Source organism: Camelina sativa, chromosome 11, assembly GCF_000633955.1.
Source record: "Camelina sativa cultivar DH55 chromosome 11, Cs, whole genome shotgun sequence".
In the NCBI taxonomy this organism is placed as follows: domain Eukaryota; kingdom Viridiplantae; phylum Streptophyta; class Magnoliopsida; order Brassicales; family Brassicaceae; genus Camelina; species Camelina sativa.
In genome coordinates this window covers 45,532,028-45,550,588 of record NC_025695.1, presented here as the reverse complement: position 1 = coordinate 45,550,588, position 18,561 = coordinate 45,532,028, and the positions used below count along the sequence as shown (strand labels likewise).

The 18,561-nt window shown below is 35.3% G+C and overlaps 6 protein-coding genes across 6 annotated transcripts in view; 3 read left to right on the top strand and 3 right to left on the bottom strand.

Annotated features, from left to right (window-relative positions):
- On the bottom strand, positions 921 to 1,608 carry LOC104726588 (histone H2B.11). The gene has a single exon (XM_010445475.1). It carries the CDS (start codon positions 1,512 to 1,514, stop codon positions 1,062 to 1,064), a length of 453 nt encoding a protein of 150 aa, XP_010443777.1. The 5' UTR covers positions 1,515 to 1,608; the 3' UTR covers positions 921 to 1,061.
- On the top strand, positions 1,852 to 5,057 carry LOC104726586 (putative pentatricopeptide repeat-containing protein At5g59900). The gene has a single exon (XM_010445473.2). The coding sequence runs from the start codon at positions 2,046 to 2,048 to the stop codon at positions 4,764 to 4,766; it is 2,721 nt and encodes a 906-aa protein (XP_010443775.1). The 5' UTR covers positions 1,852 to 2,045; the 3' UTR covers positions 4,767 to 5,057.
- On the bottom strand, positions 4,960 to 6,462 carry LOC104726587 (actin-depolymerizing factor 4). Its single transcript, XM_010445474.1, has 3 exons — positions 6,314 to 6,462; positions 5,443 to 5,708; positions 4,960 to 5,366 (listed from the first exon to the last, which is right to left on the bottom strand). The coding sequence occupies exons 1-3, from the start codon at positions 6,314 to 6,316 to the stop codon at positions 5,216 to 5,218; spliced, it is 420 nt and encodes a 139-aa protein (XP_010443776.1). The 5' UTR covers positions 6,317 to 6,462; the 3' UTR covers positions 4,960 to 5,215.
- LOC104726585 (actin-depolymerizing factor 3) lies at positions 7,034 to 8,791 on the bottom strand. The gene is made up of 3 exons (XM_010445472.1): positions 8,636 to 8,791; positions 7,570 to 7,835; positions 7,034 to 7,460 (listed from the first exon to the last, which is right to left on the bottom strand). Exons 1-3 carry the CDS (start codon positions 8,636 to 8,638, stop codon positions 7,310 to 7,312), a joined length of 420 nt encoding a protein of 139 aa, XP_010443774.1. The 5' UTR covers positions 8,639 to 8,791; the 3' UTR covers positions 7,034 to 7,309.
- On the top strand, positions 14,100 to 14,809 carry LOC104726584 (probable histone H2A.7). Its single transcript, XM_010445471.2, has 2 exons — positions 14,100 to 14,343; positions 14,441 to 14,809. The coding sequence occupies exons 1-2, from the start codon at positions 14,134 to 14,136 to the stop codon at positions 14,675 to 14,677; spliced, it is 447 nt and encodes a 148-aa protein (XP_010443773.1). The 5' UTR covers positions 14,100 to 14,133; the 3' UTR covers positions 14,678 to 14,809.
- LOC104726583 (probable histone H2A.7) overlaps positions 18,176 to 18,561 on the top strand; it is a 1,070-nt gene continuing 684 nt past the window's right edge. Inside the window, exon 1 of the mRNA XM_010445469.2 lies at positions 18,176 to 18,473. Coding sequence (XP_010443771.1) covers positions 18,264 to 18,473 — 210 coding nt within the window. The 5' untranslated portion in view covers positions 18,176 to 18,263. The remainder of the gene's footprint in view (positions 18,474 to 18,561) is intronic.

Below are 18,561 nucleotides of genomic sequence, written 5' to 3'. Positions count from 1 at the left end.
CACCGGCATGTGCATCGGACAACATAAGAGTTATGGATCAAGAATCGAGCATCTTCTTGCCTCTTTTATTCACCTATACTTTTGACTAGGTCTGGCTTGTTACATAATCAGTGTTTTTACCTCTTTGGTGATGGTTTTGGTAGTTCTTCTTAGTCGTATCACTTGTCGTCTCTTTGATCATTTTATAGTCTTCCTCACTTGTGATTGGGCTGGTGGTTTCTCTTTCGACATGAAGTCCCTTATCTTCAGTCAAGTTGATTGACCGATGAAGTTGAAACTTCTTTTAATGATGCAAATCTTGAAAGTTTCAAGTATTAACTATTGCACTACATGAGTAGTAAAGTTTTTATTTGTGAGGACTACATTGATAAATCAATTCATAAGTGATTACATTCAATGGGGAGTAAAACCGATTTTTTTTTTTTTTTTTTTAAAAACATTTTTGAGGGGTTCTGATCTCAGGATACAAATTTAGTTATGGCAAATCGAATGCTGATATGTTTACATTACAGTGCGTATGGAAACAGAGAAATATGTCAAACAAATCTTACATAGAAGTATAGAACCAACAAATGAGGTGAAGGTGAACGAAAATTCAGAGAATTGAAAATCAACATAGAGAGAGCTTAGATGTGCTTCTCTGGCATTTTAAGATCCACTCCTCTTCACATCACACACTAAGATCCAAAATTAAGAACAAATCACGCATCATCATATTCACATGTCAATCCTCAGCTACTGCAACAAAACCAGTGAATAAGACTAACAACAGCTGGAGTAGGACGGCATAAGTGAGGCACAAATTGATTTCATGATCAAGAACCATTATAAACTTCACTAAGCAACAGTATATGTTATGATCAAGTGGTAGAACTTATAAATTGTAATTTCTCAAAAGCATAAACTCTCAATACGATAGGGTTGAGACACAAAAGAGCAATTATAGATTCCAAAATATATCAATAGCAGCACAGTACTTACAAAATGTGAAATCGCAAACGAAACCGACACTTAAAAAAACAAAACGATAAACGCAAAAAAAAAAACCCTAACTCAATTGCTCAAGAGCTGGTGAATTTGGTAACCGCCTTAGTTCCCTCAGAAACGGCATGCTTGGCCAACTCTCCAGGAAGCACCAACCTCACAGCAGTCTGAATCTCCCGGGAAGTGATGGTAGGCTTCTTGTTGTACCTCGCAAGCTTCGACGACTCTTGAGCTAGCTTCTCGAAGATATCGTTGATGAAACTGTTCATGATCCCCATCGCTTTGCTTGAGATTCCGATATCTGGATGAACCTGCTTCAGCACCTTGAAGATGTAGATCTTGTAAGTCTCCACACTCTTCTTCTTCATCTTCTTCTTCTTGTCGCCTCCGGCACCAGCTTCCTTCGGAAGCTTCTTCCCGGCCTTTGGTTTCTTCTCCGCCGGAGCTTTCTCGGCTTTTGATTTCTCCTCCACCGGCTTCTCGGAGGCTGGTTTCTTCTCAGCGGGCTTCTTCTCTGCCTTCGGCGCCATTGATTCGAGTTCTAGAGGTTTCTAGGGTTAACAAATCTGAGATTGGAGTATGCTTAATCGCTTTGTGTTTGCTTTGATACTTGGTAAAACTTGAGAAATTGGTTTTATATAGATAGATCCTATAGAGTGATACGATTGGTTGAAATAGATTGACGCGGATCGATATATCTACCGTTGGATCTGCCTTTTAATGGAAAGATATCGACGGTTGAGAAGGAATCTTAAAAAGATGGAAAGCTCTTATACACGTGACTGTTCATTATTGGATCTTTTTGGTGGCAAGGACTGCTGACGTGTCGAGTTTGGCGCTTTTTTTCTTTTTTAGGCTCCTCGTGAAATTTTCCTTCCCCGCCTCTCGGCACCGTCATCGGCCCATGTTTTCTTAAGAGCCCAATGTGAAGCCCAATTATAATTGATCAGATAAACCCGACCGGAGATGGTCCGACTCGGTCGGGTCCCCAGGTATCGATTCGTTGTAACACAGACAAATGCTGGTTCTGATTTTTTTTTTTTACAGTGGAACCTCTTTTGATGAAGCTCCCTTGCTTGATTCGATCAAGAACAAGCTCTCATTTTCGCCATAGATGCAGAAACGTAAGCTCTTTGTTCGATTCCGCTCAAGAAGACTGTAAAGTCGCTGAAGATTTACAATTCGTCGATGCTGTTAAAAGAATCGTGCGGGGGAAACGGAGCTGGGAGGTCGCATTGAGCAGTGGGCTCGTCTCGAGTAGATTGAAGCCTGGTCATGTTGAAGAGATTCTGATCGGAACCATTGATGATCCCAAATTGGGTTTGAGGTTTTTCAATTTCCTCGGTTTGCACCGAGGATTCGACCACTCCACGGCGTCGTTTTGTATCTTGATTCACGCTCTGGTTAAAGCTAATCTCTTCTGGCCTGCTTCGTCTCTGTTGCAGACGCTTCTGCTTCGTGCGCTGAAGCCAAGTGAGGTTTTTGATGCGCTTTTTAGTTGTTATGGAAAATGTAAGCTTAGTTCAAGCTCGAGTTTTGATTTGTTGATTCAGCATTATGTAAGAAGTAGGAGAGCTTCAGATGGGGTTTTAGTGTTTAAGATGATGACGAAAGTTAGTTTACTGCCTGAAGTGAGAACTTTGAGTGCTCTCTTACATGGATTGGTTAAGTTTAGGCATTTTGGTTTGGCGATGGAGTTGTTTAACGATATGATCAACGTAGGGATTCGTCCTGATGTATATGTTTACACAGGAGTGATACGTAGCTTGTGTGAGTTGAAAGATCTCTCTCGAGCTAAAGAAATGATTGTTCATATGGAGGCGACAGGGTGTGATGTGAATGTTGTTCCATATAATGTGTTGATAGATGGGCTTTGTAAGAAGCAGAAGGTTTGGGAGGCTGTTGGGATAAAGAACGATTTAGCCAGAAAAGAGCTGAAACCAGATGTTGTGACATATTGTACATTAGTCTGCGGGTTATGTAAAATGCAAGAATTTGAGGTCGGATTGGAGATGATGGATGAGATGTTACGTTTGAGGTTCGTTCCTAGTGAAGCTGCAGTTTCAAGTTTGGTAGATGGATTAAGGAAGAGGGGAAAGATTAAAGAGGCTCTTAACTTGGTTAAAAGAGTAGGAGAATCTGGTGTGTCACCTAATCTATTTGTGTATAACGCATTGTTTGACTCATTGTGCAAAGGTAGAGAGTTCAACGAAGCTGAGTTGCTATTTGGTAAGATGAGGACAATTGGCTTGTGTCCGAACGATGTGACCTATTCAATTTTGATAGATATGTTTTCTAGAAGAGGGAAACTGGACACGGCACTTAGCTTCCTGGGGAAAATGATTGATACTGGTTTGAAACCAACTGTATATCCATACAATTCTTTGATCAACGGGCACTGCAAGTTCGGTGACATTAGTTCAGCAGAGAGTTTCATGGCGGAGATGATAAATAAAAAGTTGGAGCCTACAGTGGTAACATACACATCATTGATGGGTGGATATTGCACCAAAGGGAAAATACACAAGGCTCTTAGGCTCTATCATGAGATGACAGGGAAGGGTATTGCACCGAGTATTTATACATTCACCACGCTTATATCAGGTCTTTTTCGTGCTGGGTTGCTCTGTGATGCAGTAAAGCTATTTAACGAGATGGCAGAGTGGAACGTTAAGCCAAACAGAGTTACTTATAATGTCATGATTGAAGGTTTTTGTGAGAAAGGAGACATGGCAAAAGCCTTTGAGTTGCAGAATGAGATGATCGAGAAAGGTATTGTGCCTGATACATACACTTATAGACCGTTGATACACGGGCTATGTTTCGCAGGTCGAGCTTCCGAAGCCAAAGAGTTTGTGGATAGCCTTCACAGGGGAAACTGTGAGCTGAATGAGATATGCTACACGGCACTCTTACACGGGTTTTGTAGAGAAGGAAGATTGGAGGAGGCGTTAAGCATTTGCCAGGATATGGTACAAAGAAGGGTGGATTTGGACCTTGTGTGCTATGGTGTTCTTATAGATGGAAGTTTAAAGCTCAAAGATCGAAAGATGTTTCTTACACTTTTAAAAGAGATGCATGATAGAGGACTCAAGCCTGATGATGTGATCTATACAAGTATGATCGATGCAAAGAGCAAAACCGGAGATTTCAAGGAAGCATTTGGTTTATGGGATTTGATGATAACGGAAGGATGTGTACCTAATGAAGTCACTTATACTGCTGTTATCAACGGATTATGCAAAGCCGGGTTTGTAAATGAAGCCGAGATACTTTGTTCGAAAATGCTTCCTGGAAATTTGGTTCCTAACCAAGTAACATATGGTTGTTTTCTGGACATTCTCACCAAAGGAGAAGGAGACATGCAGAAAGCTGTGGATCTCCACAATGCAATATTGAAAGGGCTTTTAGCTAACACCGCTACATACAATATGTTGATCCGTGGGTTTTGTAGACAAGGGAGAATGGAAGAGGCTTCTGAGCTCATAACAAGGATGATAGACGATGGAGTTTCCCCTGATTGTATAACCTACACAATAATGATTAATGAGCTTTGTAGGAGGAACGATGTGAAGAAAGCGATTGAGTTATGGAACTCAATGACGGAAAAAGGCATAAGGCCAGATAGAGTAGCATATAACACCATAATACACGGTTGTTGTTTGGCAGGAGAAATGGGGAAGGCGACCGAGTTGAGGAACGAGATGTTGAGAGAAGGCTTAAAACCTAACACTAAAACCAGTAGAACAACTATTTCGAACGACTCTAGTTCAAAATCCTAATCACTTTTTGTAATTGTATACGTTAAAACATTTTTTGACATCTCAACCATTTATAGATAGGAAATAATTTTGTTAGTCTAGATTTCAGAAAAGGTGTATATTGTTTGTATTTTGTATTCCCTCTGTAACAAAGAGCACAAAGGGAAGCTTAAAGGAATCATCTTACACAAATCTCGTAAAAAAAGGAATCATCTTACACAAATCATAAGCTTTTGTATTGTTGAGACGAAGGAAGCAAACATATATAGCACAAACCTTGCGATAATTTTGAATATAGATGAAACACTGTAAGGTAACATAGACACAGGAAACAGACCAGACAGATAGATATAGAAGGGTGAGAGGTTCTTCTTCTAACAGTCACAAGAAACTGTAAGAGAATAGAAAACACCATTTTCAGAATAGTCAAATATGATAGAAATTGCTTATTCAAAGAGAGTTTCTTTTCTTTAGTTGACGCGGCTTTTCAAAACATCAAGATCCATCTCAGTTGGATCAGTTGCCTGAAGCTCAACCTGAATCCCATCAAGTTCACGCTTGAACCTGTCCTTGGAGCTCGCATAGATCATCTTGCTTCTCACCTTTGCTACATCCGGACACCTTTGGCCAAAGAAAAAAAAAAAAAGGTAAGAATGGAGAAGCGAGGTTACATAGTTTTAAGCAGATAATATTATACCATGCAATGAAGAAAATCTTGCTCTTCTGGCAGTTCTCAGCAGTGACAAAGTCGAAATCATAAATTGCGTAACGGCACTCTTCAGCAGGAAGACTTGCAGCAAAGTCCTCGTAAGTTAGAATAGGTTCACCAACTTTCTCAACAATCACTTGCTTCTGCTTCTCCTCGATCTTGTAGACGATGAAACGGTGTGTCCTTTTGGCCTTAAGCTCCAGAAACCTTAGCTTGCAGTCATCATGGACTGCCATTCCCGACGCTGCATTCGCCTGGTTTTTTTCAATAAAACAAACAAAAGCACTTAAGATTCACATATCCAGATCCCACAAAGCTAGGGCTATAATTGAATCCACACAATGCTAAAGCCAAGGATCTATGATTTGGAACCCTTTAAAAGAGTAGGATAGCTCAACACATAAACTGGTGATTTACTCGCTAAATACATCTCTAGTAACAATCTATATACTTCAATTGCAACTATAGTCATGATGAGAAACGAGAAAACAAAAAAAAATCAATCACAACAAGCTCGACGGATCATACAAACGAAGATTAGTGTAGAAACGTTCAATAGTGATTAGTGACTATGAGCTCAAATGAAACTTAAAGCAAAAAAACAAACAGATTCTTCATGATTTCGATTCCAGCTAAACGAAACACAACTAGATAAATATCGCCGGATCACAAAAATACTCAAAGATCTAATCGGAGAAAACAAATCCATCAACCAGATCTAGTGAGCCAAAATCGCTATTCAAAATCCGAGACTAAAGCATTAAAAAAAAAACGAGAATCAAGCTTAAAAACGAAGGAACTGGAAACAAACAAAAGAGTAAATAAAATAAAAAATAACAAGTGAAATAAAGAGTATCACCATGGCTGAATCAAAACGGAGTCAGAGACAATTTCGGGTGAAGGAGACGCAGAGAAGAAGAATGAATGATGTGCGTTTCAACGAATATGACTCTTCTCTTTACTTTTTTTTTTCTTTTCTTTTTCTTCAGCGTTATTTGGAAGCTATACTCCCCCACTATATAGAGAACCTCAATCTGCTTTTTGTATATCTCTATTTATTTATTTATTTTCTCCGTATTCTTCAATTTATTTATGAAAATAAATGGTAAGCATATAATTATTCTTCTTCTGGTCAACAAATAATAATCATTTAACTATATTAGCAATATTGTTAAAGAGCATCATAAAATAGAGAGATTATGATTACGAATTCTAATTGTATATCACGGTATTATCGTTTTATTGACATTTTTTTGGTTCACTCTAAGAAATTTGTTGTATTCTGACAATTCATGATTTTGACAGTTGAAAGCTTTGCGTAGAAACAGCAATGGACAACAACTGCCAATGGTTGGATCTCTGTTTCTAAATAATCAAAAATGTCAATTAAAAAATTCTTAATGTTTTGAGGTCAGTTTATCTTGTTGGACCAGGCTCCATTGCTCAAATATTTTCGTTCTTGAGACTTGTTTCCTAATCCTTCAAACCTGAAATAGTCGCATTGACGAATACGTGTAATACTCAGTCTACGAAATGAACGTTCCTAAAATCTATCAACTTGCATATGTGAAGACGAACATGTGCCAATAGGATTCTTGTTTGATAAATATGGTTCGAGTTTCTTCCACAATGGTAAAAGAGAGCACAAGCCAGATTCCTTAAGTTTTAAGACAAAACACTATTAAGGACCCAAAACAAAACAAAAAATAGAGACATCAACGACAAAAGACCAAAGACCGATAAATTGAAGCTGTTTTGGTTGGCACCGTCACAGCAAACTTTAAGAAAAAGAAAAAGCATCACTGGGTAAAAAGTTTTGATTCAACCGAAATTTTTGAGGGGGGGGATTTCTCCATCAAGTGGCTCGGCTTTTGAAAGTATCAAGATCCATCTCGGTTGGATCGGTTGCCTGAAGCTCAATCTGAATTCCGTCTAGCTCTCTCTTGAACCTATCCTTAGAGCTCGCATAGATCATCTTGCTTCTCACTCTTGCTGTGTCCGGAGACCTTGGCAAAAACAACAAGAGATGTGTTTATGAGAAAACAAAGGGTGAAGCAAGATAGACAGGTTTTATAGTAGATATTAGTAATAGAGATAGTAGTTAAGCTCAGTTACCATGCGACGAAGAAAATCCTGCTCTTAGGGACATCCTCTGCAGTGAGAAAATCAAAATCGAAAACAGCATAACGGCATTCGTCAGCTGGAAGACTTGCTGCAAGATCCTCATGGCTTTGGTTAGGCTCACCAATTTTCTCAACCATCACTTGTTTCTGCTGCTCCTCAATCTTATACACGATGAAACGGTATGTCCTTTTCGTCTTCAGTTCCATAAATTTCAGCTTGCAGTCGTCGTGGACTGCCATTCCTGATGCTGCATTAGCCTGTTACCAACCAAAAACAAAGAACATTAAGATACAACCCCATATGGTCTGAGCCTCTGAGACCTTCACTCCAAAACACACATACTACTAGACCCTAGATACACCTCATATGGTCTGAGACCTTCAATCCAAAAACTAGCTCAGAGAAATACAAATTACATTAAGATACAACTCTCTCTTCAAAACACACATATGGTCTGAGATCTTTAATCCAAAACTAGACATCTCTACTAACATGTAATGGAACCCTGTACAGATCTTGGTAGTGTTTATATCAAAAGGAAGACGCAAGTTAACATCCACACAACACATATATCGACGATGTTACAGAGCTATCAAGATATCAATTTTGACAAAATCACATCAACAGAATCAAAAACACACATCTAAAATGAACAATTTACACTCCAGAGAAGCGAGAAAATACAAAAAAAATCCAACACAAGATTGTCACTGAAACCCTAAACTCAGTTAAAATTCAAAGGAAGAAACAAAAACACATGGAACACACCCAGATTTTTCAAAACGAGTGCACAGTGGAATCGTCCGATTTACTATCCTAGATCAGTACCTTCAACCATACAAAATCCAAAAATCTCAGAGATCTAAAACCACCAAATCCAGATCTAATCATATACTAAAACTTTGGGCGAGAACTATAAAATCGGAAAAAAGAGAATTGAAAATTCAAAGACGAAACGGAACTCGAATCGAGAAGCGCGCTTCAAATCAAGCAAGAGAAAATAGCGAAAGAGAAATATACGAGAGAGAAAGGGGGAAAAAAAAAATCGAGCTCTCACCATGGCTGAACTGAATCAAGCTTAAAGTTTCAGAGAAAATTATTGCAGAGAGACGAAGAAGCAGGAGGAAGTCTATTGTTTGTCTTGTGGGTGTGAGAGAGTCTTCTCTCTTTCTTTTTTCCTCAGCTTTATGCGGACGCTTTAGTCCCGTATAAACATGTGTGTAAAGCGTTTTTATTATTTGCTTTATTTATTTACATAACCCATAAAAAGCATATAATATAATCACATAAAAATAAAATCATTCATTTTTTAATATTTTTAGAATTAATTCTTGATTTAATTATTTAATATATCAACCTAAATTCATGATAATTTTTTTTCCAATAATGGTCACCAATCTATGGAATATATCACAGATGTTCCTATGTAAAAAATGTGTGAATTTTTGTTGTTGTTATTTTATTGTATGGGTCATATGTAAACAATATGTGAATTTTTACTTTACGCCAAATATAAACTATTATATTTATTCTTTACATTCATTCTATATATTTACTTTTTTATTTATTTCAAACCTCTAATGTATTCTATTACATGTTTTCCACAAAAATGAACCAAATATAGCATTCTTATTTACTATTACTTCATTTCTTAGAAAATACTTCTTTATAGAATTTCTTAGAAGATGATAGATATGCTCAAAACTCTGATGTTGTTGATATGTATACTTCTTTGTCACAGATTAACCCAAAAAAAAGGTTGTATTACATCACTTTTTTATATATTTGCATCATGTATAATTGATGCAAACAAGTTTTACATCATTTGTATAAGTGATTTATGATTTGGTGATACAAATATTTTGCATCAGTTTTAAAAATATTTGCATCAATTATTGTTATAGATGTTAATATGTATCACTTGTAAAAAAATGATGTTAAGTTTTGAATCATTTATTATAAATGTTGTTAAATTTGTATCAATTAATATAAGTGATATTACTATTTGTAACAATTATTATAATTGATTTTAAATTTTCGTATCAATTGTAAGGAGTGATGTTAAAATTAATGCCAATATTGATTTTCAATAATTATATTATTTACAATATATTTATTTATTATTTTCATATTACTAATTTATGTGATTATTAAAAAAAATTGTAAATATTATTTTTTATAGCAAAAACAGTTTAAAGTATTTATTAAAATCACAATAAAATATATTAAAATCTTTAACAAAATCACCATTAGTAAATCAAATCTTATTCAAAGAATAGTGATCTTATACATGATTAGGAAAGAAAAAAAAATACTGATGCAATGGTCTTTCAGCATTTATAAGACACATCTTGCTTTTGTTCCATGTTACTTTATTTCCATGGTCTACTGGATCTTCAATTTGAAAACCTTTTTCCTGTACTCTCCCACTTCTATATGTAGACTAATGAAGTTTGGCTCTGACTAATTGGATCATTCAAACTATCATGGTACTTGAAAATATCTCCATTCTACAAAAATTTAAATTACATTAGAAGGATTATATCTTTTGAAAAACTTTTAGATATGTAAGAATAACTATTTGAAAGTATAAGAATAACTTTACATTACATTTCCCCAAACCATATGTATGCATGACTACATATATATTGATCTCCTCACCGTTTCCAAAATCATGATTTAAACAAACAAAAATTCATAACAAAGCAAAATATGAGAATGAGTGTAATCACAACCTTTGAGATAAAAGGAATCAAAGCTGCAACATATGTAGATTTATTGAAGAAATTAAGAAAGTAAAAAACTATCTAAAAAAATAAAAGGAGCATGGAAAAGAAAGAAATAACAGTTAGGAAGTAAGTGAACGTGAGGTTGAAGAAGAAAATATTGAAGATTCCTGTAAAAGGGGAATGATTTAAGTTATTTTTTCTGTATCAAAAGAATATGCTATTATTATATTATGTGTAAAATATTTTTAAAAATTATTACTGGTTAAAAAATATTTTTTTTCATCTTTTCCAAAATGGAAATTGAGGATATAATGATATACGTGAGATATCAAAAAAATTATATGTAAAATTGAGTTTGTTTAGAAATCTTAAACAATTTATAACAAAAATCATAAAGATTTACAGTTGTAATTAATTGTTTATTATTATTTATTATTTATTTTTAATTTAAAAAATGAACTTACCCCTTACGGTTGAAAGCGAGTATTATATATATTATATATTATACTTTGTAATTTTTTTAAAAAGTAACTAGATATATAAATAGAGTTTAAAATAATCTGAAATTGATTAAAAACTAATAAATCAAAATATATATATGTTTTATTTGTTAATGATGACGCATGTTGGTTTTATTAGTGTCAAAAATTTTTAAATGATACAAATTAAAAGTAAATAACATCAGTTTCGTCTAAATCGATATAAAACAAGTAAATATTTATATCGGTTTTGATAATTGATGCAAAATCATATAATTAGCATTACTTTTTATTGATGTAAATTTGTATCAATTTTTTAATTAATGTTAATATAAATTAAAAATTATATCGATTGCTTAAGTGATGTAAATTTATATTTTGTATCATCATTTTAAAAGTGATGCAAATTAATATAAATTTATATCAATTATACTTGAATTGATGTAAATCAAATTACTATGGAATCAGTTATTTGAATAGATGTTAAATTTTATTATTTGTATCATTCATAAAAAAAAAGTAATACAAACTAAAATCATTTATTCATTTGACACAAATTAACTGATGCAACATGTACATTTTTTTTGTAGTGAACCAAAAAAAAATTGATATTTTCAATCATCCATGCCAAGTTGCCAACCTATTATTTCACAAAAAGAAAAGGTTCACATATTATAATTTATACATACAATCTCGTTTTAAACACAAATAGTCTTGTGTACTCTATTTAAAATGCCTAAAGACTATAATGAAGTTTTTACTTGTAGCTACTACGTAAGCAAAAAATCTTAGGAGAATAGAAAAAGGATAAAAATCTATATATTTGACCAGCCATTAAGAATAGTTCAACATTTTATTAATTTGTCGTTCAGAAACTAAAGAAAATAATCTATCTTATAAAGGAAAGAATATAGAATGAAAGGTCGAAGACGCATATGAATATGATAGCTCTCTCTCTCCTCAGGTTGGCTCCACTTTTACGCTCTCAACTATCATCATAACCGGTGATGGAGGCCAGCTTAGTCGAGCTGGAATATTCCTTTCATAATATGCCACGTCGAATATATGCAATGATGCTTACACGCGCTATACACATTTGTCTTTGTTGATTCTTTTGATATCAACTAGTTAGCAAATGCTATTTCAATCCTATATACAATACTACAAAGTACAAACAAAGCATATGTTTTCAAAACTAGACGACAAAGCATACCACGTTAATGTTTTCGATAACACCATATGATTAGGAGAGAAACATCATGCATGTCTCTACACAAACTCGATGTATCTTCAAAGATATCCAAAATTTGTTGGTGATTTTGACCGTTTGCTATCGAAACTGACTATTTGAGAAAGTTTAAAACAGTTGTTACAGTACCTGATAGTGTAGGCAAAAACATTTATTTTGGATGTATCTTAGTTGCTTTGCTATTATATTTGCCTATTTCTCTACTATAAACGTCTGTCGAACCATTGTTCCAAATAGCATTGTTAGTCAAGTCGATCGATATTCGAAAGCCTACTACTTCCTTCGAGCTTTCAGATTCTTGATAAAACCATATCCCGTAACTCTTTGGATTCTGATTTTCCGAACAACAACAAATCTCATTTTTTTAAGATCTAGACATTTCTTAAACTATGACATTACGTTAGCATTAGAGGCCCTCATGCCGGTACTAAATAAAGGCTTACATTTCAACAAAATGACTTTCTTCATTATGGAGTATATACTCTTTCAACCATTAGCATTAGAGGCCCTCATGCCGGTACTAGATCTTCCAATCTATCTTTTATAAATATACTTTGAGTTGGAGTTCATTTTTTCTTGCATTATATCATATCTCACTAGCTAACATTCAAACATGTATAATTGATCTAACAAGAAAATAAGATTTGATTTGAGACTCTTAAGATAAATGAACCGAATAATCATTATCTAGAAGGGCATTTAGGAATTTTAAACTAGAGCTACTATCTGAAGAGACTATTTACTATGACTAGTGACTCTCACACTGAATTCCATATATATCTAGTGAAACGTTTCAATAATTTTTCATGCATTGAAAATGATAAGGGACTAACACGTACAAGTTTACAAAGAACAAATGTTAAGACCTATCTCCTTTTTATGGAAATAAGGAAAAGGACGTCTGATAAGTATGAGAATTTATATCTTAGATAATCGTTTTCATAGGTGATAGGTAGGAACAAAAAAAACGTGTGTACTACATTAATCTTACGTTATTAGTCGATGTTTAACCTTTTAACACGTTTAAAACAAATGTTAACTCTTCTAATCCATTTCATATCAAATATAACTTTGGCAACATAACCAGTTCAGTAAACAAGTAATCTAATACCAAATTTTTACATTTTCGTGACAATTCATATAATATCAGATAAAATGTTTTTAGTTCATAAATCAGCTCGAATATATTTAGTAGAAATGGTGCATCACACACCACCAACTGTTCATAGTATAAACAAACTTTCACCTAAATTGAAGTGATCTATGAACAATTGTGGGTGATCTAAGAATATTTACTTTCGGTTGAATATTGACCAAACATTTAAACCGAGGGATAATCGTTTTCATAGGTAAGGTGATCTAATACAACTCAAGCACTTAGAATTAGAATCGGATAATCTCCTAACTCTACCTTCACTTAACTCGTGTTTTTGCTTATTCGGAGTCTTTCCTATTTTACATCCTTGTTTTGAGATCGATGTGGTATCGTTTAACTGCTCTGGCGGCGGTTGTTCGTACTCGGGCCATTGTTTAAATGGATCGAGCATCTTAACGGGCCATCTAGGCGTGTTGCTAGCCCAACTCACTCTATTCGGTTGGTCAATCCTTTTAGAAACTTTGTTGACTGTTTGCTAGATGGACTAAGAGGAGCCTGGGTAAAACCTTTGTCCAAACATCATCTAAATTGAAGTGATTTATGACCAATTGTGGCCTGTGGGTAATCTAAAAGTATTTATTTTTCGGTTTGAATATTGACCAAACCATTCAAACCGAGGAATAATTTTGATTTAGTACCATTTTTATACCAAAATACCAAAACCCCAAAAAAATTCAAAACACAAACCAAAAAAAGAAAACGGGCGCCGCTTGGAAAATCCAAATCCGATTCTCATTGGCTAATAGATGAAGACGAGGATCGCACTATATCCATTCCCAACCGTCGATAAGATTACATCCAACGGATGAAAAAGATCCTCATCTCTTGTTTTGTCCTCCTCCCTAACTTTATTATAAAAACCACACCGAAGGACCGGGAATCCTAAAACATATTACAAAAATCTCTCTCATATCTTCTTCTTCAAATCCACACATTTGAGAAATGGAGACCACCGGAAAAGTGAAGAAAGGTTTCGGAGGAAGGAAAGCCGGCGGTCCAAAAACCAAATCGGTTTCCAAGTCGGCCAAAGCCGGTCTCCAATTCCCGGTGGGAAGAATCGCTCGTTTCCTGAAGAAAGGTCGATACGCTCAGAGGCTCGGCGGTGGTGCTCCTGTTTACATGGCTGCTGTTCTCGAATACCTCGCCGCTGAGGTAAAAAAAAAGTTCATTCAGATCTGTGAAATTTTATAAACTCTAGAGATTAAAATACTGATTTCGATTGATTTTGTTTTGATTTTTTTTTTCACAGGTTCTGGAGCTTGCTGGTAACGCTGCTAGAGACAACAAGAAGACGAGGATCATCCCGAGGCATCTCCTTCTTGCGATCAGGAACGATGAAGAGCTGGGGAAGCTTCTGAGCGGAGTCACCATTGCTCACGGTGGTGTTTTGCCTAACATTCACTCTGTGCTTTTGCCTAAGAAGAATGCTAAGTCAACCGAGGAGAAGGCTCCCAAATCTGCAGCCAAGTCTCCTAAGAAAGCTTAATTATGTTCTCTTTAAAGTTTCTTCTCATTCACCATTTTCATGTTTATGTTTGGTTAATATAATCTATGTTAGGGTTTGGTGAATGTATATGATATAAGTCTTATTTAGGATCTATGTATTTTGTTTTTCCAAACTTTGTCTTAGATCTTATATTATTATTAATAATAATATCTCTCCTTGTTTCTTAGATCTGATCTTATGCTTAATTGTAACAACAACTTGAGATAACAATTAAGTAGCGGTTTGAAGATGATCCGATGATCCATTTGAATAATTATGATTCGTTCCAATGTGGTTTAGCTGTGTTGGGGATTTAGAGTCTTAAAAGAACATATACTTGTCTCTTTATGGAGCTGTGAATTTTTTTTTATGCTTGGTATATATGTTTCTGAAGAACTTTAGAGTCTTGAAATTCTCTGGTTTTATGCTCTCTTGTTTTTCTTGGATCTTTAGTAGAGATTTCCAAAGCCAAGAGTCACTAGTTCTCGCGTATAGAGCGCAGAAACAACTGTTTCGAGAATGAATCAAGGGTGTCCACAGCTTTGGAAATCTCTACTAAAGATCCAAGCTGAGGCTAAACGATATGTCAATACCATTGGGTAAGGCTCCTCGCGTTCCTTTCACCGAGCTAATGCCACTACTGTCGCTGATGGATGTAATGAAACAGGTTGGACTATCCCTTCTCCAAAACATCCGACGAGGCTCTAAACTTGCATGCTTATCTCACCTCTCGTGAATCTTCCAAGTAAAGTGTTCCTCTAATGACTCATATGGCTGCTTTGTTGAAGTCTATGTGGATTGTATGGGTTTATCTTCTGCTAGAACATGGGCTGTTATGAGGCCGTGTGAAACTGTGAAGGATTGGCATGATTGTGTGTGGTTTTAAAGGTGTCACTCCAAAGCATATTGTTTTACATGATGTGGTAGGTTACCCAACTAGAAAAACTTCCCATTCAAAATCGCTTGGTCTCCTGGTGGTTTCACCCCATGTGTTGGTTATGTAATCTGCAGGATGAATCAAGGGAACACCTCTCTCTCGGATGCGTGTTCCCTGCTGATGTGCTGCATAATACACATGGTTTTCCACTCTTGGTTGGCTCTAATGGATTTGATAAAGGAGAACTCCAACATTGCTGCGGAAAAAAGTTATGTCTCAAGCTGTTGTCTATGGCTTTTGGAAGCAAAGAAACAACGTGTTACACAATCAGCAAGATATACCATCATCGACAGTCTTCAGAGAGATAGACAGGTTGGTCCGTAACTCGATCTCAGCAAGATCACATATGCGAAGCTACTCAAGACTGATGCAACTGTGGCCTCACTAAAGACTCTGTTACTGAATCTCACAAATTCTCTGGTTTATGCTCTCTTGTTTTTTTATTGTTTTTTGGCAAGGTAGCAAATATTATAGGTTAAACTTCTTGTAAGCCTCAACTTTCATTCCTTAATGATATTTAAGGTTTATCAAAATATATACGACTATCGAGTCTATGTTCCTAAAACCATAAACATCATACGTAGCTGTTTCTTGTTTAATTTGGATTTCTGAATTAATGAGTGAGTTTATTGTTAATGAATGAGTTTGGTTTATAAATCTCTAGGGTTTTGGCTAAATAAATTGTCTCATGATGTATATAAATCTTGTAAATCTACAACTAATCTAATGTGTCAAAATCCTAACTTTTTCTAACTAAGGCCTCACATTATCTTGAAGATTATGATTAGACATTTCCTTGATTTCATAAGCTGTTAATTCTCTTCGAATTAAGGTTTCACAATACCCTAATAAGTAAAACTTAAACCTTACCATAATTTTTGAACGCAGAACTTCACAATATCCTTATACGGATTCACGTGGTATGTTACATGGAAACATAAACGGATACGTGAAAATGAAATGTCTCGGAAACGGAAACACATTTTTTTTAATGAAATTAGGACTTCACAATATCCTTATAGGGACTCACGTGACAATGTAAAACTCCAAACTTTGCGATAATATATAATTTAAGGGTGTATTGAATCTAATATTTTAAATGATTTGTGTTTTATATGAATTTTTTTTGGTGAAAAGAGTTTTATATGATTTTGATGATTGTAGGGAAGTTGTTATGATTTTTTTGACATCTAACTTTTATTAATTTAGGGAAGAAGTGCACAAAGAGTTAACCAACCAGCAAGGTGGTATTGTATAAATTTGATACATCAAATTAATTAAAGAAATATGATGTGAATGTTTATCGCCCACATTTTCTCTTGATTAACTTGTCCCAGAGAAGAGTATGGAAGTTTCGACATCCAAAAGCGAATATCATATAGAAGAGATCCTATCTTGTGATGGTCACCCACCTTGTTGATCAGATTTGTTAACTCCATATAATCTCCTTCCAACCAGACATAGTGAAACCCATGTGCCCATGTCACCTGAAGAGCATGTAGGAAGCCTAAAGCTTATGCTTAGAGGGCATAATAAGAAGCTTGAAGTTTTGCACAACCTGATAAGATAATCCTACCATGATCACGAATTAACCAACATGTACTTGTATATGCTCTTCCTTGAACAAAACCACAGTCAAAGTTACATTAAAGCCTGCCTTCGGGGGGGGGGGAGGATCCCATTGATGGCTTTGACTGTGACTCATAGGAAGCCGATGACCATTGTTGTTTCCATCTATGTCATCATGTTGTAACTGATTTATCTCCAACCATTCATTAACCTCTTGAAAACTTTTATGTGTTTCTTTTGCTGGATCACGATTGATATTTCGAAACAGAAAATCATTTCAAGGCTTCCATTTACGCCACAACATCCAAAATAGTAATAATCTGGTTTAGAGATGAACAAAATGTATCTTATGAAGATTAATCAAAAATTGGATATTATCTTCAAGACTACCATTGAAACCATGACGTTGTCCATTGTAAATGGTCACACTTCGCCAAACCGCCTGTGCATGAATGCACTTGAACAATAGTAAGTGATTGATAGTTTCTTTCTCCAGACAACATCTCTGACAAATTGGATCAGCCTGTATATATCTTGTTCGGAATCTCGGAGTTGTTGATATAGCACATGATAAACATCGCCATAAGAAATGTTGTATTTTTGGTGCACTATGGAGCTTCCAAATCTCTTGTTTTAAAGTAACTGAACCATGAAGGGGTGTGTTTAAAGCTCTTTTTTTTTTACAACTTGGGTTTATAAATTTCGTTTACACCATGTAACAATCAATGTACAGTAATCATGATTTCATAAAACTAAAATCCATTTTCCAAAAAAAAACCCAAATAATGAAAGCGCCAAGCTTAAAAAATGGAGACCCAAAAAAACACAAAAAACTAGCGCCTTTTCGAAAATCAAGAAACGTTTCTCATTGGCTAATTCACCAATCACACGGATCGTAGTATTTTCAACATCCACCGTCGATAACAATAAATCCAACGGACAAAAACCTCTCTTATCTATTTTTCCTCTGACCTATAAAACGACTCCGAGCACCTTCAAAAGCAAATCACAAATCTCCAAACTTCTTCCAATACAAAAATCAAACACTTCAAACACTCTCAGAAATCGATAACTGTAGCAATGGAAACCACCGGAAAAGTGAAGAAAGCTTTCGGAGGAAGGAAAGCCGGCGGTCCAAAAACCAAATCGGTTTCCAAGTCGATCAAAGCCGGTCTCCAATTCCCGGTCGGAAGAATCACTCGTTTCCTGAAGAAAGGACGATACGCTCAGAGGCTCGGCGGTGGTGCTCCGGTTTACATGGCCGCCGTCCTCGAATACCTCGCCGCCGAAGTAAGTCTATTCATTCAGATCTGAACATTTCGAACTGTTAATTTCTCGGATTTCTGATTTTCGATTTGTTTTTTTTTTTTTTTTTTTT